At 38.9% G+C, this 21,997-nt stretch overlaps 2 protein-coding genes across 2 annotated transcripts; one reads left to right on the top strand and one right to left on the bottom strand.

The window, feature by feature from the left end:
* Positions 1-171: 171 nt before the first annotated feature.
* Positions 172-4,638, bottom strand: tlcd1 (TLC domain containing 1). Its single transcript, XM_054603944.1, has 4 exons — positions 4,015-4,638; positions 2,843-2,925; positions 1,321-1,403; positions 172-643 (listed from the first exon to the last, which is right to left on the bottom strand). The coding sequence occupies exons 1-4, from the start codon at positions 4,218-4,220 to the stop codon at positions 239-241; spliced, it is 777 nt and encodes a 258-aa protein (XP_054459919.1). The 5' UTR covers positions 4,221-4,638; the 3' UTR covers positions 172-238.
* A 5,896-nt stretch (positions 4,639-10,534) lies between these two features.
* On the top strand, positions 10,535-20,760 carry nek8 (NIMA-related kinase 8). Its single transcript, XM_054604281.1, is given in 16 exon segments — positions 10,535-10,618; positions 11,414-11,619; positions 12,467-12,699; positions 12,807-12,938; positions 13,187-13,395; positions 13,499-13,578; positions 13,675-13,859; positions 14,487-14,634; positions 15,146-15,222; positions 15,763-15,880; positions 16,029-16,179; positions 16,686-16,849; positions 17,158-17,310; positions 18,552-18,578; positions 18,581-18,709; positions 20,697-20,760. Coding segments are annotated over 16 exon segments (2,088 nt in total). The 5' UTR covers positions 10,535-10,571; the 3' UTR covers positions 20,726-20,760.
* The last annotated feature ends 1,237 nt before the right edge of the window (positions 20,761-21,997 follow it).

Raw genomic sequence — 21,997 nt, 5'->3', positions numbered from 1 at the left:
TTTATCCCAGAATTTTGGCTTCATTTAAAGCTGTGTTGAATTGTATTTTTACCTGGGAGAAGCCACATTTCCGACTTTCCAACATTTATGGACCCTTTCCCCAAAAATATTCTCTTTGGCAGTGAGACAGAACAAGGGAAACATCACTGGGGGGGGGTTTAAAAAGTTTAAAAAAGACAAAATGTATTAACTCTCACCCTAAAAACAACTACAACATAGGTCCGCAAACCTTCCCCAGTTAATCACAGGGAAACTTTTTGGAGTTGAGGTTATGTGTCCCGTTCTGCCCCGCAGCGCTCTTTCTCCAGTAGAAGAAGTCAGCACGTAGTAGGCGGTAGAAATAAATCATGATCATGATATTCATCATCAATATGGAGACAAGAAAGTATAAACCGTGGTCCAGCCAGGTGTAGTTGTGGACGATGTACCAGGTGAGGTAGAACTGGGTGCCCAGACGAAACGTCAAGTAGGTGAAGATGTTGACGAGTTTGTTGATGTGGTAGATGGAGGTGGACTGAGAACCCGCCAGCTTCAGCAACAGCCTCAGGTGCAGGGTGACACTGTTGACCTCCACAAAGAGAGCGACTACAGCGCCGGCTACATACAGCTCAGTGAAGAGGGAGTACAGGAAACAGGAGATCACCTGAGGAGGAGACACACAGACAGGTGAGTTTTTTTAATTTCTTTTTTACAGCTAACAGCTAATCTCCCGTGTTTGATGCCTTAATTGCTTTGCTTTTGCCTTTATTTAACTCTTAGCTTTTTGTACTAGCAATGCAGCTCATATAATCTCCTAAGCCCCAATGTCATAAAAATACAAAATACAAATTTCAGTTTCTACTTGACTTCTAGTGATGAAGCCAAAGTTGACCAAATATGTCAGGCTGAATTTTAGGAAAATCCATATAAAATGCCTCACCATTCAAAAAAAGTTATGGGTACAAGCATTTAACACCATATAGCTTTAATGGAACAAGTTGATAAACAACAAATTATACATGATCTTCTCAGACTTTATGTTGTCAGCCTTAAAGTTACTTAAAGGGGTAATAAGGAAACTGGATTGTTCAAAAACTGAATACTGAACAAAAATACACTATACATGATGCAGATAAGATAACAATGACAAGTCTGCTAGATAGATTTGTAATAAATAGTTCAATTAATATTTTTAATTCAAAATGAAATGATACCAAGTACAAATAGTTAACAGCATATTCAACAAATCTGTAAGCCTTTAAGCAAATGTTTTATACCCAAAGTATTTCAGAGGATGAAAATATTTAATATTTAATATTTAAAACAGGCATGTGGTCTCACCAGCACATGATGGAGTAAGAATTCCCATGATTGTCTTGCATGTCCTGTCAGGATAATATCACCCGCATCCTGCACAAAGTATCCTGAGAAGGCAGAGATAATGACACTGAGAGGAAGTGGATAGGAGGTAGATGAGGTTGAGAATAAAATCTATATTTAGCGTTTCATTTGATCTTGGAGTTAAGCTTTTCCTGAAAATGTTTTCCCTACATCCTTGGTCTGTTCGACACAACAGATCCATGTAGATGACAGTACAATTGTTTACTGTTTAACTTACTGAAGCTCAGTGTTTGTCATCAACGCCTGACAGCATTGCGTGTTTAATTTGATAAATTTACTTCTGACATATGTTTTGCCACACTTTATCTCAGATTGGTTTTTTTCACCTGCCTTTTTGGCTTGCAAAAACATATTTTGCGTTAAACCTGCATTCATACTTTTATTAATATATCTGTTATTACAATGCAAGATTTCCCTTGTGTCACCTAATAACCAAGAAGTTAGTTGAGCTGATCTGAAAGCAGAGTTTAATGTTTCTCTTCGTCAGTTTTATTAGGAGATGCCAACTAAACAATTCACAACATAACCATGGTTATCAAACGGTGCAGGCCTCATTTAGCTTGAGGTATTCAAGTGACTAATATACTACTAAGATTCTGTTTGTTCCTTTGTATGACTGACACGCCAGCAGACACACAACCAAACTCTGTTATTTACCAACATGACCTCCAGTATCTAGTGTGGTCGGCCTCAGTGGAGCTCATAAGTGTTTGCGGTTGATAGCGCAGATCTCCACAGATTTGTGTCTTCATGGTAACACATAAGATATAACCACATACTGTACAGCTCAAACAGACAATCGAGTCCTCTGTGGATTATCTTTGGTGTCCACGGTGATTTAGAAGAGACGCCCATTCGTCTGTTCTGAGAATCAGGTTAGGGGGGCGGATGTTTTTGTTGCTTCTCTGAAAAGCAGCAACTACAAGGTGGCACTGTTATGCCCACAAGATAAACCCAAACATCAAATCAAGGATAGAAGGGTCAATCAATGCCTATCCAACATTTCCCTCCAGCAATTAAACTATACCTAAAACTGTTTGTCGACAAGTCGTAGTAAGAATTGTTGTAATATTTTTTTTAAGCAGAAATGACCATTTCTTCTTTGTCATACGTAATACATCTTTGAGTTTTGGACTGTTGTCAAAAAACTTTCATGTGAAACACTACCTTGCACTGTGGAATGATATAACTTAAGCAATTTTGACATTTCTCTGACTTTTTGTAGTCAAAACTATTTATAGACATAGAAAATAATCAGCAGATCAATCAATCATGAAAACCATTCTTTGTTGCAGCCCTGCATTAAATACTGCAACCAAGGAAATTTCTCTTCAGACTGAATATTTGAAGAGAAGTTCCCAAACATTTCTATATTCTAGCATTTTCATTTAGATTCCAAATCTTAACTGCTGTTGTTTTATTTGTTATCCTAAAGAAAAAGTGTCACGATGCATTTACTGACCTGTTGAGACGCAGACGAGCAGGTAGGAGAAAGGAGTGTGGTAAGAGTGGAGGTTGCTCAACGTCTCTGGCCAAACCAGCACACTGGAGAGGGATGAATGTTGTTGAAAGATGGGTCTGTGTTCACGTCACATAGGCATACAGGGGCTCACTCCTGATGAGAAAAGCTGGACTAAGCAGAGACATTAATATCGGGTGCTCAGGCCTTTTTAAACCCCCGGACTAATAAATATCCCTACTCTCAGTAGTTGAAGAGAAAGTGCTATTAATATTTTATCCTTTCATTTTACAACGATTACTATCTAGCCTTTATTGGTGTCTATATATCTAAAAAAAACAACATAATTTTACAAATTCCATCTCAGATTTTTCAGTGCTCTTTGTCACTTCTCACTGCTGTTGGCAAATGGGGGCACACCTTAGAAAGCAACGTTTTTATCTGTGTCACCTCCCTGTATAAACACAGATGACAGAATTACTGTGTTAATAAATGACCTATATATGAAATGTAAAGCAGCGTACTGTTTCACATGTTTCCTTGACCCTACTTTGAGTGCACAAACCTCTACTTTTGAATTTAACGTCTCTCAATCACTGCTTATTCAGATATTAAACAAACATATAAATAAATAGCCTAAGTGAGAGTGCAAATAGGATAAGAAATCAGAGCTTGGTCCCAAACATAGTCTCCACCCCAAAAAATTGTTTCTCATGACGCTTTCATAAGAGTCGTTGAGCCAGCAGGTTTTTCCAGTTGATATATCAGGAGGCTGTCTATAAGGAAACCATTGTCGTTTGTTCGTGTGTGTATGTGTGTGTGTGTGTGTGTGTGTGCCTGAAAAGATGTATTTCTTTACAAACATGAAGTCCGCCACAAATTCACAAGTATAATCAAAAAGCAATAAGAGTTTTATGAGGCTCATACTGTACAGTAGTATTTCCCTCCCTACTTCAAAATGCCATTCTCTCCCCAGTCCCTCACCCTGTCTGAACATGCCATTCTTCTCCTGGCTGCCACAGACTGTCACTGCTACACACACACACACACACACACACACACACACACACACACACACACACACACACACACACACAGTGAATAGACAATAACGTCCCACTGTGTGGATGGATGGATAGATGGGTGAATAGACAGATGATTTGGTGGAAACTTACCAGGTCAGGGCCCATGATCCAGTCAGCAGGGAGTGCACCATTGAGACAGAGAGGTTCTTCCACTTCCAGGATTTGAAGTCATCCTGCTTCACAGCTTTGGCCACAGGCAGCCTCTGCAGCAACCGGTGGATCACATTGAACATCAGAGCGAACACCAGCACCGTCTTGCCCGGGTGGCTCTTCAGCACAGGAACCAGGGCGTCCATCCTGTCCTCCTCGGACCCGGCTCTCCCTTTGTCTCTGGACGCTTGTTTTTAACTTTGTATAGCTTCCTCCCTGCGTCTTTATCCCTCCACTGGCTTTATCACGCTCCTGTAAACGTCTCCTGTGCGTAATGATGGACAGATTTACGCGGTATGAGATGGGAGTGTTCTCCAGGACAGGAGGCGCTGCTGCAGCTGCGAGAGATGATCTTCTGTTTCTAATAAAGTTTTCACTTAGTCTTCTTACCGCGGGGATACAGTCCGTTTATGCTGTAGACTTTTTCTTCTTCTTCTCACGTTTTAAGCGCCCCGATTCCGTCCTGGAGATTACGGTAGCGGCTTATTCCAACGAAACGTCTTGTCTTCTCGCAGCGTTTATGTTCTGTGTTGCCGCTCTCTGTCCGTGCAGAATGAAGGGTGGGAGTGGTGGTGGAGGAGGAGCGAGGTGGGCGGTACTGCTGCACCCTTTAACCACAAAAACAAGGAGGGACAGAGACTGTGATCACGTTACACCAGTCACCACTGAGCAGGGCTGCCGAACATTTGATTTTAGGTAAGAAAGTCTAAAAAGACCAATATATATGTATTCAATAGCTGCATAGTTGTAACATGTATGGCTACCAGCGCGTCCTTCCATATGCGCATGTATTTGGGTGGGCACTGTGTGTAAAGGCCCCTTCTTAAGCAAAATGTCCTGAAGTATAAAAATAAAATTATTATTATTATATTCCTTTATTGATCCCCATGGGGAAATTCATGCAGCAGCTCAACTACACAGACACAGACAATAAATACACATATATACAATACAACTACACAGACAATAAATACTATACATACTATACTATACAACTACAGACAATAAATACACATACTATACAACTACACAGACAATAAATACACATACTATACAACTACAGACACAGACAATAAATACACATACTATACAACTACACAGACAATAAATACACATACTATACAACTACACAGACACAGACAATAAATACACATACTATACAACTACACAGACACTATACAATACAGACACAGACAATAAATACACATACTATACAACTACAGACACAGACAATAAATACACATACTATACACAGACACACTATACAGACACAGACAATAAATACACATACTATACAACTACACAGACACAGACAATAAATACACATACTATACAGCTACACAGACACAGACAATAAATACACATACTATACAACAAAATAAAGATAGAAAGGAAGTGCTCATTTTGGAGAATTGCCCCTTTCAGACCGTTATATAAATATATTCACTTCATACTATTGTATTGTTCTGAACCTCAAAGTAACTAGTAGCTAGAGCTGTAATATAAATTAGTGAAGTAAATAGCAAAATGTTTACTCTCTGAAATGTAGTGGAGCAGACATGCAAATGAAAAGTTGGGAGGCGAGGGCCCATGGTGAACCCCAAGGGCCAGTTTTAGATCCTCTTAAATGTTCCATCTGCATGCAGCAACTGGCTTCATATTTTACAAACATTAAAACATTCCCATGTTTATAATGATGATATCCAACTGCATTTTAACCATAAAAGGTTGCTCTGTTAAACAGCGATCAAGCCAACTTTCTGATCTTTTTTGTTTGACAAGCAAGTTTTCAGGATAGTAGGCTAAATCATAGCTAGATTATATCTTCTTTTTTGTTAAATGGGATAACTTAAAACAGTCCGATCTAGTATCTCTGCTGGACTACTACAAATCTCTTTATTCTGACAAAGCATGCTCTAAGCCAATCCAAAATGCTGCTGGTAGGATTTTTAATTAAATACAGAACTGTCAATCATCAAATTCATCATTTAGTTATTTTCATCTGTTTTGCCTTATTATAATCATGTCTTACTCACTTGACCATGTGTACTCCATAACAGTTTTAATACAGGTCACTTAGACCTTTATAATATTTTATGGAAGTTCATAGTGAGTACTAGCATAACGATAGGGGCTTCAATAACACATTACACATTAGATTATCAAAATTCAGGATGACATTTCTCTCTAAATAAATTGGTGGCAATGTCAGCGGTGAGTACTGTAAACATAGATAGGATTGAGAATATAAACACATCTTTCTTATGTTTGTAGCATAACAATGTAAATCATGTGTGTTAGACAGGCAGCCTATGTAACTTACGCCCTCCTTCCTTGGCCATAACTCCTTCCATAAACACAGCGTGTTTCTCATCCCCCTTCAGCTGGCCCCTCTGCAGCCCAGTGGGGAAAAGGAAGCGAGTCCCTCTACACATTACCACCTGCACCCCAGATGTTTATGTGAAATATAAACCCACGGTGAGTTTACTTTTCTTTATCTGCTAAAAGTTTCCCAGCTTATTAACAAACTGATTATTTCTTAAATCCTATCTTTTTTTTTGTTGCATATTTGTATTCCTGCTTTACTGTCTTGCTCCTTCTTATTCATTATGTATGCATGTTTTTTGTACAGTTATATAACTGGAACTTTGAGTCAAATTAACTAAGTAATGCTGATAACATCTGATTTGCATTATACTCGCTACGTTTAAAATGTGTATCTATGTCTGGGGTTGAAGAGTCTTTAGTTTTGCACATCTTCAACCATTACTAATACATTTTGAAATCCAATATATTACTTTTTATCCCACTAACGTGATTTGATAACTATAGTCAGAATATAAGAAATATAAAAAATAGCCCGCCTTTACCAGCTGCTGCATTAGTGATGCTTACACATAATGCATTACTATTTGTAACATCATATACATTGATCTGAAATGGGCCATTCTGCATAATGAGTACTTTTACATTAAATACTTACATATTTGTATTTACTTTTACTTGTAACCAAGTATTTCTACAGTGTAGTTTAAGCAAAATATCGGAGTACTTCTTTCACCTCTGGTTACATGTCACCCAACCCCCTCCCTCCTCTTATTTCCTGTTTCCTCTCCCCTCTCTTCTCAACATCTACTGTCAAATAAAGGCAAATAGGTCCAGATATTAGTTTAAAATAAGCTATAGTGTTAGTTGGACATGAGTTTGCCTCCTATATCAAGAAACACATCATACAGAGTTTAGGCTGCAACATAACAAAACACCACTAGATGGAAGCAAAAGCTCATGTGAAAAACTAGTATTTCATACAGGCAGATACTGTTTTCAGCTCAGTGACTCCCAGTTCTTCATCAAACCACTTGGGGCATCTCTCCCCAAATAACCTCCAGGAAGACTGACCTCTCTGTTTGTGATGTGAGGATGTTGAGATGTACTAGAACATTTCCTGTTATTAATATGGCTGCAATTCCTTTCGTTAAGTTATTCCCAAAGAGTAAAGTTTCACAGCTACACATGTGTATTAATATGTCTGAGAGAGAGAAATATAAGAGAGGGACACATTTATTGGTCTAGTGCAAGTGTGACATTTGTAACATGAACCATATAATTATTTTGCCAAAATCAGTTGAGTAAAGGCTTCTCTTTAACAAGACACATTGAATTTGGAGGGGGAAATGTAACTTAATACCATTTCTTGTGTTTCCTGGTTACCTCAGTGTGGCTATTTTGTTGTAGTGTGAGAGAATGAGAGTATTTTGCTCTCATAGTTTTATCACAGAACCTCACTGAATCAAGTTTCCAAAGAAACAGCTCAGGATTTCTGACAGAGTGTGTTTTGCACCCAAGCCACAGCAAACACCAAGCGGTTCAGAAGGTCTCCCTATATCATCTGATGTGTTTGAGACAGGAATCTTTGTGCCTGGCTCAGCACTATATTGATCTCGGGTGATTTTTACTTCTCCTGAGGGCTGTTGAGATACGGCTATACTGTGGAGACTCTGTAAGTCTGCAAGAGAGAAGATCTACTGGTTAATTAATTTCCAGCAAGTGCATCGTAAATAGCCAAACAAAAGTAGGTTTGTCTTGTTAAGAGGGAGATTATGTTTTGTTCTAAAGCAGTAAGGATTAATTGTCATTTATAAAAAGAAATTAAACTAATTGACATTGATTAAATACATTTATTTATTCCATATACTGTATCCCTAACCCCCAATTTATAATGTTTAAACTGCTATAGGTGCTAGTGAGAACTGTAATCATCCAAAATACTAGTTATTGTACAGAAGAACCCGAAAGCAAAATAAATCAAATATTTTAAAAATATTTTATATTGGTCTTAATTTTTGTAGCACTATCTGCTAGCTACATAGTAGTTATAATCATAATACTTACTTTAATGTTTAAAGCACTTATCAAAATCAACAATTACAAGCTGCTTTATAAAACAAATATTGTAAAACAAGAAAAAAAACAAGGAACATCAAGGGAACAGCAAAAAAAAGTTAGATAGCAAAAAAGTGATTAAGTGCCACACACACACACACACACACACACACACACACACACACACACACACACACACACACACACACACACACACACACACACACACACACACACACACACACACACACACACACACACACACACACATATATGTTGGCTAGAGAGAGAGAGAGAAAGAGAAAAGACAGACAGACAGACAGACAGACTTGTATCAGTAGGAAAAGCACAGTAGTTACTAGTATAACTAACATTTACTTCATTTTATTAATTACACCTGTTATTTTCCTTCTGTGAAATATCATGTCTCTGAAAAGGATTAGTTAACGTAGGAGAGAGTGAGGTGAAAGCATCGATGTGAGGACCAAACCTAACCCACAACTTCCTGTCAAGTCTTGAGAAATCTCCAAAGATTAATAGTTCATACCTGAGGTTTAGCATCAGTTTCACTATCCTACACAGTGCATTCCTGGTCACTGACTGTTGCATATGTAGACAGAGTTGACAGAAGACAGCAGCACAAGGCCAAATATGTCACTGAGCTGGTCTAAGGAGCGCCACATATACTGCAAGGCTCCTGTAGGCGCTCCTTTGTTGAGATATTATACCCCTGAGAACGAGCAAACTATTGTTTGTGAAACCACCTACTCGCTTATCTTACCTCCACCTTACTTCATTTAGAAAACTGCAAATTGTAGAGAAAATGTTTAATTACATGAAGATGACTGTTTGTGGTGATATATTATAATTTCAAATTGATGATAATAGTGGAGGTATGTACTTCAGCACCAAACAGAGCAGGCTTTGTTACAGCACAAAGCATGTATTATCCCCATGGCAGAGGGGAAACAGTGCTCATGCAGCCCTCTTCCTGCTTATCTCTGACAAGGGGAAGGCACTTTATAATCACCAGGCGTCTGGATGTCAGACTACAGTATCTGAGGTCCATGCTCTAGTCGTTTCCTCGACAACACTGTGCTGAATACATTTCTGGCATGTCCTAACTAATAAAATGACATACAATGAACTGTAAGAATAGCACTTTGCAACCTAAAATACTGAGTCACTTTTCAGAAAGGAGATTATGTTGATTGGATGTGATCTTTTCTTTATAATGACAACTAAATCTAGAAGGTCAAACTGGATTGCATAACAAAATAAAGCCAGATTACTTGCCGTTATTCTTTGTTGATACCTTTGGTTTGTTCAGTGTTCGCTGTGGCTGCACAACTTAACATTTCCTGATGTCCTGACATGCTACATACAGTATCTGACCTATAGTGTATTTGTGTTTATACTATGTCCATACTGGATTTAACTGATCTGGTGAATACACCAATTTCACAGTAAAGGACAAGCTACAGCTTCCTGAAAAGGTTCAAACATTTGCATGTTTGGTCTGTTTATTGAACAAGCTACATCTTCCTTAAAAAGTTCAAACATTTGCATGTTTGATGTGTTTATTGAACTATTTGATTGAACACTGAAAGTCTTGTTCGAAAAAGAAAGGGAAACCTTGTTTTTGGTAAATATTTAAATCTTGTTTTACAGCAGATGTTGATCACATCTCCACATTGGCCAGGTGGAATTTTGGACAATTTTACTACTTATATTGACATTTCATGAATGTCTTAAGTGAATGTCTTTCTTCAGTTCATATCACAAAATCTCAACTGATTTGCTTCACATTTTCACTCTGTATATATCTTCATATACATATCTTGTCCTTACTGTTAATTATATATATTATATTAATTCTATAAACAAAATACTTTGTTACTGTGTCTCTAAAATCTTCGACACTGTGACTCAAAACATTTGGGAAAACATGTGCCACAAACAGTAGGCTACTGTGACTTCTATTAGACTCCTTTTTTTCAGTTTGCCATGTATTTTGCAGGAGAGTTTTCCCTTTGCCTAATTGTGTCCCTCGCTGCTTCCTGTAGTAGTTGGGACGGGTTGCCTGGAGACGGCGGAAACGTTTGGGAGCAGCGATGGAAAAGTATGAGAAAATCAAAGTTGTCGGAAGAGGAGCTTTCGGGTAAACTCTGAGTTTAGTTAGTTACACATTGTGGCTGGTTTGTGCGACACACATTTGTTATTACGACTGTACGTGTAAAAAAAAACGGTGTTTGTGAGGCGTAAAGTAACAAAGCTAGAGATCCCTAAAATGGGAAAACAGAGTCAGACAAATCTGCGCCGCCCTCAGAAGAAGAAGAGGAAGAAGAGGAAGAAGAGGAAGAAGACATCTCTAGAAAAGTCAACGTTACCAGAACGTTTAACATTAAAACTTCTGTTGAAGGATATTGAAGCGAGCTGTGTGATTAATCATAAAGACAAATCCACTCTGGGTTGATTATTTGTTAAGCTTGGTAGGTTTAGTAAGTTGTGTCTTTAACATTTGAGCTAGTTAGGCTAGCTGAACACTGAATGCAGTCATCTGAATTACTAGTGCTTCCACTTCACAAGTTAAAGATAAAGTTGTTATTTAAAGAACATTTTAAGCATTTTTTACTTAAGTAAAAAACACTTTTGGCCCATCAATTCATTGTCACACTCATCAACCTTTCTTTACATAAGTTTTTCCTCAAATCATACAAGATGCTTAACAAAGTAAAATAGGAGATCAAATCACCTGTTCACATTAGGTTCTCTCTCTCATATAACACACACACACACACACACACACACACACACACACACAATCAGCAGGATCGTTTGTATGCATGACGACTACACACCCTCCTCATCATCATCATCATCATCACCACCACTACTGTTTTGGTTATGGAACTAAATATTAATCTAAGTTTTTTTGATTCCCCTCCCCTGTCAGGATCGTTCACCTCTGCCGCAGGCGAAACGACGGGACATTTGTGATCCTGAAGGAGATCCCAGTGGAGCAGATGTCACGAGACGAACGTCTGGCGGCCCAGAACGAGTGTCAAGTCCTGAAACTGCTCAACCATCCAAATATCATAGAGTACTATGAGAACTTCCTGGAAGACAAAGCCCTGATGATAGCTATGGAGTATGCACCAGGTAAGCTTACTGTAATATCTTATTACACGCCCCACTTATGTTCATTGTCAAACGGTTCACTTTTCCAATGGTTCAGGTATGGAGCCCTTCCTTACCTTCTTGTCCTCATGTCACCATCTAGTATCAGTCTGCCCGGTGGTGTTTTGAGGTGATCAGGTAACTTTGCTGTTATATTAAAAGGTGTTATGTTAAAAAGGGTAGTTCTTGATGAAGTAATCCAAAATTTGTGCCGCACCACCCAGAGCCAGTAATTAGCCTGATGAAGCTCCTTCAGTTCTTGTGTTCAGGTTAAAGACCAAAACTTTGCTGTTAAGGCTCCTAACGGTCTGGATTTACAATTACAATTTTCATTATTGCAAATATTTGAGGTTGTTGATTTGCTGGTGGATCCGCCACAGCAAGTTTGTTTGTTTTTGAAAGTGAAGGACAAATGTCTCTCAATTGTTTTTTTTTGAATACTGTTTTTTAAATGTTTTCTGTGTCATTGTTTTGTTTTGAGTATAGTATTTGTCATTACCATTCTATGTTGTTATCATTGCCCCACTAGGTAAATCTTCAATTTATTGGGTCATCCTTTACATTGTTGTAGTTGACTGTGATTACTATTTATGTACACAACATGTTTATTTTATGGGTCACAATTCCCTTTTTTGTTGACAATAACATTTTTTACACCTGTTGCATTCTTAAAGCATGTTAAATCCATTGCTTACTGGTTTTGATATCATCATCTCACTGTTGTTAACTCAACCCAATAACTTGATCGATTTTGAAGTTATTGTGGTTTTAAGGAACAGAAGTCATCCTTGTTTTTTATTCTATTATTCTTAATGTTTTCCTCATGCAGGTGGAACCTTGGCTGATTACATACAGAAGCGCTGTAACTCTCTGCTGGACGAGGACACTATCCTTCACTTCTTTGTACAGATCTTACTTGCTCTGTATCACGTACACAACAAACTTATCTTGCACAGAGACCTTAAGACACAGAATATTCTTCTTGACAAGCACCAGATGATCGTCAAAATCGGTGACTTTGGCATCTCGAAAATCCTTGTCAGCAAGAGCAAAGCCTACACGGTGTGTTTATTTGCCTTTGGTCTGTAACTGTGATTACTTAAGCAACAAACATATCCCTCCTCACATGTGAAAGCACAAATCAATTCCTCTTTCTTTTCCCTCGTCAGGTGGTCGGTACCCCATGTTACATCTCCCCAGAGCTGTGTGAGGGAAAGCCGTATAACCAGAAGAGTGACATCTGGGCTTTGGGCTGTGTGCTCTATGAGCTAGCGAGTCTTAAGAGAGCCTTTGAGGCTGCTGTAAGAAAATAATTTTCTTTACAAAAATCCCCTGCTTACTTGGATGTATTGATTCAAATAGCACTATGATTGTGTTAGCTTTTGAAATATTTTCATTGCCAAATCCACAGTGGTGTACTAATTTGAAAATCACATTTGAAAATCACGCTCGTTTGCCAGGGATTTTGCCTAGATGATTGGGGAATTTCACATATTTCTGGTAAGTATTTTTGAATTCACTGTATAACACTCTTAAATTCTGCTTTCAGAACCTACCTGCCCTCGTTCTGAAGATCATGAGCGGAACATTTGCTCCGATTTCAGACCGGTACAGCCCAGAACTTCGACAGCTCATCCTCAACATGCTCAATCTGGATCCCTCCAAACGGCCTCAACTCAATGAAATAATGGCTCTTCCCGTATGCATCAGGCCCCTGCTCAATCTCTACACGGATATAGGCAATGTCAAAATGCGCAGGTACTGCCATGACTAATGACGAGACAGACATTTTGATGCACATGATTTGAGATTAAGATTTCCTACATTTTGTGCATGAGTTCTTTCTTCTTCTATGTCCCAGGATTGAAAAACCACTGTATACTGTGCAAACTGGTCCTCACGGTAGACCAGGAGGAAGGGTTCATACCAACAGGTCCAGAGGTCAGGCTCATAACACTGTTATTTGACAAACAGAACTAGCTGGTAGATCACTGTTTTTTGATTACAACTTTATTTATATTTCTTGGGCTTAAACAGATGGATCATTCGGTTTAGGATCGGGGAAGGTGCATTCCCTCCCGCTGTCAACGGTGTACACATGGGGAAGTGGAATCTCAGCGCCTCTCCGCCTGCCAATGCTCAACACTGAGGTGCTTCAAGTGTCTCTGGGCCGCACTCAGAAGATGGGGGTGACTAAGTCTGGCCGTCTGATTACATGGGAGGTCTGTGTTAACCCGTACATTTTTTGAAAAACATTTTCTGACTTGTTTACTATGCTGTCATGCGAAATAAAAGAAAACATATTTTTAAGTAAAAGCTGTCATCTACTCTGCCCTCTTGGGTTACATTTTTTTCTTTTTCTCACAGATAACTTGCCAAATACAGTTTGGCATTTTTATAACTTGCTAGTTCAGTTCCATTTAGTTGTTTTTCAGCCATCAAAAATATCAATGATACAAATCTAGTTTTGGCTTCAGCCCCTCAGAGATCTTCTTCTTAGACTCAACTGCCACGTTAGAGGGGGAAAATACAGTGTTGAAGAGGCAAAGACAGAAAATTATACACCAGCAGTTGCGTCAGTGCAAACAGCCATAACCAATTTGCTGAGAACAACATGTTTTTGGAATGGATTCGATTCTATAGAGTGAAATGATCCTGGCTCTGGAATATTGGTACTCAATAATAGAATAACTGCTGGAAGGCGTTAAACAGCACATATTGATGGTTCCCAATGTTGAATCAGAGGGTGGATTCTTCATTTGACATTTTAGTTGCTTATGTGTTTCAGGTCACAGTTAAATTCTCACTGTTTTGCTCCCATTAAGACTAATTATCATTTATTGTCACAGGCTCCATCAGTGGGGTCTGGTGAGGCCAGTCTGCCCGGTGTGGTGGAGCAGATGCAGCCTCAATTCATCTCACGTTTTCTTGAGGGTCAGTCTGGAGTCACCATCAAGTCTGTGTCCTGTGGCGATCTTTTTACCACTTGCATGACAGGTTAGTGGGCTGTTCTGCTTTTTATAACCATCAGAGAAATCACACCCATGTCAGTTTAGCATGCAGCTTCTTTAAAGGAAATCAATGTCTATTCTGCTCTCAAGCATAGCACCACATGGATGTAAAGCACAGAGGCAGCGTTTGAATGTACATATCAAAGTGTGGATACAGTCAGCTCTGTTTTCAGACTTGATCAGATAGCGTGGAGCAGTTTAGAAAATAAACCTCTCCATGTTTGCAGTTTTTCTTGAGCTCAAACTGTGGTGCTCTGTTAGTCAGTGTGCATTAGGAGGCTGCTGTCAGTCCATCCAGTATTTCAGAGCCGATAACACAGGATTAAAGACCCGTCCTCTCAGCTCAGTTGCCTCTCTTTCATCACTTTTCACTGTAGTGACACAGATTAGCGTTTCTGGATGAGGATTAAAAGCATTGTGTTGGTCTACATAAGAATACACCTCCAGTCATCAACTAATAGTGTCTTTAATCCCTTCTTTTTATTTTCAATTTATAGACAGAGGCATTATCATGACGTTTGGAAGCGGGAGCAACGGCTGTCTAGGACACGGTAACTTCAATGATGTTACACAGGTACGTGTCCACCATTCGAAGGAAACAATACTAATATTAAATGTAAACTCAGTTGCAAGTTTATTACAGTAGATACACCTGACTAAAAACAATGCAGTCTGCTGCAACAGTCCTGCAATAAGTTCTACTTGTGTTTATAAAAAAATGTTCACCTAATATATATTAAATTTGCCTTAATATTACAAACACATCTCAGTATAATGTAATATAGATGAACAGCACCACAAACTCTGTCCTCCAAAATGATCATAAGGTTGAATCCAAGCACCTCCTTAACTTTCCATTATAACCGTCATAAAGGTAGGATTTATTGCAGGACTGTTGTATAACAGTACACTGTTGGTTTTAGCGCGTTGTACCTAATAAACTGGCTACTGGATGGATATATTTATTTCTCATATTAAGTCCCATAAGAATTAATTTTGACGTTTTAACCTTTAAAAAGGAAATGACAACCACAATGCGTCATTCCCACACATCTTTGACTTTGACATTACAATGATGACATTTTGTTTTTTCTCGCTCTGTTTTTTACTCAAGCCCAAGATAGTTGAGGCACTTCTCGGCTACGAGCTGGTTCAGGTGTCATGTGGTGCTTCCCACGTACTTGCTGTGACCAATGAAAGAGAAGTATTTGCCTGGGGAAGAGGAGACAATGGTAGTAAATAAACCGGTTGTTTTCAAATTTATCTTAGTATTCATCTTTTGGTGTTTGTTTTGTATGTGATTGATATATGACAGCAGATGTTTAGCACCCTGCTTGATTGTTGGGTCTTTGTCCTTGTTTCTGTTCCTCTGTGTGGAAGGTCGCCTCGGGCTAGGCACCCAAGACAGCCACAACTCTCCACAGCAGGTATGTTTACCTGGGGACTTTGAGGCCCAGAGGCTGGTGTGTGGCGTCGACTGCTCCATGATTATCAGCACCCAGTGCAGCATTGTGGCATGTGGAAGCAACAGGTAATTATATTTAACCTCCCAAAACTATGGCCGTATGTTCTAATGACTAAATGACATGAGCTAATGATCATGTGAACCCTTTGTGAACAGTGTGTCTGAATGGGGTGGTGATGGATTAAGTGAGATGATTATCAGAGATGCCTTCCTGGTGCAAAACCTGTGAGACAGCATTCTCTTAAAATGAAACATATGACAATACTTTTCTGTCATTGTTAATCTGTCTATCACAGAGGTCTTGGACAAGATGTGTAAAGTTGAGTATGAGTAGGACAGTAAAGACAACAGCATTCATTTCAGGTCTCAGTAGAACAGCATTGTTCAGATACCTAGGACTCAGCAGTTAGCTGCAGCAGATGAGGAAACAGGAAGAAAATTATGAGAGGGTTTTGTAATTAACATACATTGTATATTATAGGAGTGAGTTAAACGAATATAATAAATGCAGTCTTCTCTACTCCTCTCTCTGTGTTATAAGTACCTGGATTTTTTTGTTTTGCTGTGATCAGGTTCAACAAGCTTGGGCTGGATAAGATAACAGTTGGAGAGGAACCAAATCCCTTGAGTCAGGTGGAAGAAGTCCTTTCTTACACTCCTGTCCAATCAGCCCCACTCAACAGTGAGACGATTGTTCACATTGACATTGGGACATCGCATTCTGTTGCTGTTACAGGTAAAATATTCCCATCATTTGTCAATCAAATCAGATTTTTGAATCAGATCAAATGATGCATCTCTTAGTGATGCCTCCATAATGATATGGAATAACAGTAGGTCACTGTTTCATGTAGCAATAGCCACACTAGTTCTCTAGGTTCCTGCAGCACCAGATTGAGTGAAACGCTGGCTGAAAAGATCCCTTCCAACCTGTTCAACAGTAAAGCGATAGTGCTAAAGCTAAACTTACATTTGTAAAGTGTATTAAGTCTTAATACTGATATTGATTTTCATAAATGAAACACTTTCACCCACATGTTCCAGAGAAGGGGCAGTGTTTTACCTTCGGCAGCAACCAGCATGGTCAGATGGGATGTAGTTCCCGTCGTAGCAGCCGTGTTCCTTACCCGGTGCCCGGGCTGCAGGGCATCTCCATGGCTGCCTGTGGAGACGCTTTCTCCTTAGCTATCGGATCTGGTGAGTAGAAGTTACTATAACTGATGTTTTGACTGGCTCGTTTTTTAAAGGCCCTGTACACCTCCATAGGTTGAAGGCTGGGGTATACGTGAGGTCCCCAGAATTCTTGAACTAATAACTGATATAGGTGTCATTTGTTCCTACATACCAGGTGCTACAAAGTTAACAGGAGTGCCAGGAAAACCGGAAGATCTGTCGAAATTTACTGGCATGGTGTGGCCAAAATCAGGGGAGACAGGAAAAAGATTTCTTGTCACTGATGATGCTAATGATGCTGGTAGTTATTACAAACTCGTTCAGTTGGTTGTGACCAAAAAAGCCAGACTTCTGAAACTTAGTCTTATAGAAGGGTCATGTTGTCTGGTAATTATACCTGAAGACAAATCAGTTTTTAAAAAAATGATAAGGAATTTAATGGTTTTGCATTAAAACAGTTGCTTTTCTGCAGCTGTCTTGAGATTGTAAAGTTTCCAACAAGCACTTGTACACAAAAGAAGCATTTAAAAAAAAAAAAAAAGATAAACTCTCATTGTTAATCCATCACTACCTTTAGAGATATGCAAGAGTAGGAGTTGCACAAGCAAACACAACAGGGTTCATCTCAGCACGAAGTTAAGATAACATTGCTCAGATATCTGTGGTTTAGTTGCTTTGGAGGAAAAAGGAGGACTTAATGAGAGTCACCCAGTTTCTTCAGTCCCTGTGAGCAACCATGTGACCACACAACAGTGGTGCAACATGAACTAAAAAAACAGTTGATTACATTTTTACTGTGATGCTTTATTTAACTCTTTCAAGTCTCTGGAAGTTTATTTTGATGTCAAACTGAAATGAACTGAAAGTTTAATGGTTACATCGAACATATAGTATGGTTTGGAATAATGGTAAGCAGTACAATACAGGGTTTAAGCCAATGGGCTTAACATACAAAACCATTGTTCTGCTTCTTTGAACACGTGGGTGAACAGATACAGAACAGATGTGTGTGTGTTTGTGTGTCTGTAAGTCTCTGTTTTGGTGGTTAAAAGGTAAAATGCCATATTGTGCCAGTGACTGGCTCCCCGGGGAGAAAGCCAGCAGTGGCAGCCATGCCTGGAGGTTTTCTTTGTTGAGGGAAGTCTTTGTTCAGCTTTGGCTTCCTTCAGATAGAGTCATTATGCTGCTGCTGCAGGAGAGACAGAGCTGTCAGTTAACGATTTCTGTGAGAAACAGTGACCAGCTTCTTCTCCTGCTCTCCACAGATGGGGAGGTGTACACCTGGGGAAAGGGGCCCGAGGCCGCCTCGGAAGAAAAGAAGAGGATTCTGGGATACCTAAAGCGGTGCAGCTTGACGAGAGCCACCCATTCACGGTGACATCGGTGGCTTGTTGTCATGGCAACACTCTGCTGGCAGTGAAACGTAATATTTCGCTTATTAGCCTTTGTTAACAAACACTGTGAGATGTTGGGATGGTGGTGAAATGTAACTGAGAGAGTGCTAATCCCCAGATGAAAGACAGGCTGAAGTTGGGACAAGCCTCTCTTGAAAGTGTCGATAGAGTTGCATGTTTATGAAGAATTATGAGAGGACTCATTTGTATGTTTGAAAGCTCACTGGCTGATGACGTGACAGCTTTGTTTCATGCAGTCGTACATCTTAAAGCATTTCCAGTCACAGTCGCTCTGTAAACATTTAAAAAATAGTTCCTTCTTGCTACAATTGATTAGAACTTTTCTATCTGCAGGCCAAATGTAGTAATTCAGTATCATTTTGGATTGCGGCTTTTGATTGTAGACTAAAATTATTATGACATTGCCAGAGACATCTTACTGAGAGGAACAAAAAAACAGCAATCTGTCCCTCTCTGCAAAACCACAGATTCTAATGAAAACTGAAAAAACAGTGAAGGTGGGATTAAATCGTCCCTCTACACTCCAAATTGAAAATAGCTGCAGATTTAGAGAAGATTAAACTGCATCACAATTTAATAAGCAACAGAGATGTTGGTGATGCTGGCTACAGGCTACACGGCTGCTGTTTAAATGTTTGGTTGACCTGGATCATGTGACAAGGACATGAAGATCAACATGGACTAACACTCATAGAGGTCATTAGCAAGGTTTGATACTGATCGAACCAGTCCATAAACTGATAAGAATAATAATACATCTTTTTAGAACTGGGTTACGGCATTTTGTCATGTACATTATATACTTTCGATTAAGTATTACAGGATCAAAAAGCAGTGAAGCCTACAAACACCTTGATTTGTTATAGAACTAAACACATACTGTATCATGAATGGAGTGAAAGTCATGTCTTTAGTAAAAAAAACAACTAAATTGTTTGATTCTCCTACTACAATGTTACTTAATTCCCCTCTATAGTCTGTTTCTTATTTAAAGCTTATTAACAAACCAACAAAATCAAAGTTTGGTGGTGGAGCTGATTTAAGTCCAAAACTTCAGTTTGTCTGTGAGGTCTTCGTGCTGCACAGTCAGGTCGTTTATGAGAACAGCAGACTCTTGTCTCAGAATCAGAAACTTGTTTATTGCCAGCTACCTTACACATACAAGGAATCTGGCTAGGTGATAGGAGTGTAACAGTTAACACAAGTCTCTAGTGAGATTCTGGTGTCACTGATGAATCATCTAAAAGCATCTACAACATGATTTAGTCATCGGACAATAAAACTCTTCAACACAACAGTTCAAAGCCAGAAAATTAAACTTTCATATACAAGAACTCATAAGTGAGCTACAAAAAAACATAAGAATAAACTGGAACCAGGAATTCTGCCTGCCAAGGCCTCAAAACACTCCCTTTAAATTGTATTACTTTTTAAAAAGTACAACAACCCAAAATTTAAAAACAGTAAAAATGATCATAGCAACAGAAATCTCAAAGTGAGCTTTTAACAGTGTTATGGATACCATGTTTACCAGTACAGACATGTAACTGGGGGGATCCTGTTTCATATAGGTCAAAGAGCATGACAAGAATGTATCGATATTTAATTAATTGTCGGCCACTATCGGCCTATTAATGGAATTAATCGATTTATCAGTCTACAGTAATCTGTTCAACAAGATAAATCATGTGTGGACGTTTAGGACTGCAATTAACAATTATTTTAATTGCTGATTATTCTGTTGAATATTTTCTCAATCAATTGAATAATTGTTTGTTTTAGCAATGTCACAAAATGGTGAAATATTAAAATTTTCCGGAGCCAACTCTTTGTTTTATTCCCCCATCAGTCCAAAAGATATTCAGTGAACTATCTTATATGATGATGAGAAGTAGCAAATCCTCCTCCTTTTTAACATTATTGCTGAAAAATGACTGAAATGACTAGTTTAAGCTCTTATTGATGTTTCACCCTTGTCCATTCCTCCTGTTTCAGCTTTGCTTGAGGAACCTGTTCCGAGATGATTTTGTCCTAAAATCGAACCCACGCCCACTACGCGGTCGCCCTGAAGCCCAGCAGTGGCATAAGGTGAAGCTTCCTCTGGATATAACTCTTCCCAGCGGCCCGTCTGTGCTGCAGTTGAAAGATTTCCTTTCACGCCGCAGCTGCGCCCTCAACTTCTCACTTGGTCTTCCTCTCTCTGTCTAGTAGTAGTAGTACAATGAATGTTGCTTTCATTCTGCGGTTTGATATCATGCAGCAAAGCACAGAAAAGGTCAAACGTTGTGTGTTTCAACAGGAGTATCTCTCACCAGGTTAGTTAAAAGAATGTTGCAACACTGTTACTGAAGATGGATTACAGGAAGTCATTAGTCAGCTTTCATGTGTCGAGCTATTGTCCTCTCTCACGTGCAGCGTTAGCATGATAAAGGCCAGAAAAAGTCAAACTGGTTTGAGTTCTCTTAAGCCACTGGTGAAGGACATGACAGAATGCAGAGAAACGAGAAGAATGAAAACCACTTGACCATCATCAGTCCAAAGAAAAAAACACAATAATATTGATCGCATCGTCAGTTCTCACATTGTGCTTTATTGGATTAGTCCTCCAATACATTTGTAACTCAGCAGCAGCATTCAAACCAGATAACGATGTGTTTTTCATGGTTCAACTGATCAACCTCTTAAGACTTAATGACTCTGTCCGAAACAACTCCCTTTTTCCCTTTTTCCCTTTTTCTCTTGTTCACTACTCCCTATATAATAGGCACTTAATAGTTTAACTATAAAGTTATTATCAACATGTTAATATCGACATTTTCTCCATCACTGACATATGCTTACTAATGTAAATTAGCCATATGTATTGTGGTATTTTAGCAGACAGTAGTGTTAAATAAAATAATATTGAACTTTATATATCCTGAGGGAAAGTGTTGTACAGCAGTTGCAGTCCAAAGTAAGAAAGAGTGCAACTATAACAAAAAAACTATAAAAAGATCAATAAACCGAAACAAAATCTAAAGTATAGGCAATGCCACAAATGTGAACAAGGTTTAACAGTAAGGATCATAAGTTCATATACTTGGACACTATGGTTTTTGTTGCATTGTAGGAGTTTGTGGCACTATTTATAGAGCATAAATTTCACACTCTGACACTTTGGACACTCACAGAAATGGTAGACAGTAAATAAGGTGCACTATACAATACATTTGTGATTTCAGACACAGGTATGTGTCTGCGTTGTAACTCACTGACATTTGTATTATGTTTAAAAAGCGATGGTACACATATCA

The sequence above is a fragment of the Anoplopoma fimbria genome, chromosome 1 (genome assembly GCF_027596085.1).
Source record: "Anoplopoma fimbria isolate UVic2021 breed Golden Eagle Sablefish chromosome 1, Afim_UVic_2022, whole genome shotgun sequence".
Classification (NCBI taxonomy): domain Eukaryota; kingdom Metazoa; phylum Chordata; class Actinopteri; order Perciformes; family Anoplopomatidae; genus Anoplopoma; species Anoplopoma fimbria.
This window is presented reverse-complemented; position numbering and strand designations above follow the sequence as displayed.

Excerpts from the sequence above, each read along its gene's own strand:
- tlcd1 (XM_054603944.1), bottom strand. The coding sequence starts at position 4,220 with ATGGACGCCCTGGTTCCTGTGCTGAAGAGCCACCCGGGCAAGACGGTG. Across the intron at positions 2,926-4,014 it reads GGATCATGGGCCCTGACCTG|TGTGCTGGTTTGGCCAGAGA; the intron begins GTAAGTTTCCAC and ends ATCCCTCTCCAG. Across the intron at positions 644-1,320 it reads TCTTACTCCATCATGTGCTG|GTGATCTCCTGTTTCCTGTA; the intron begins GTGAGACCACAT and ends TCTCCTCCTCAG.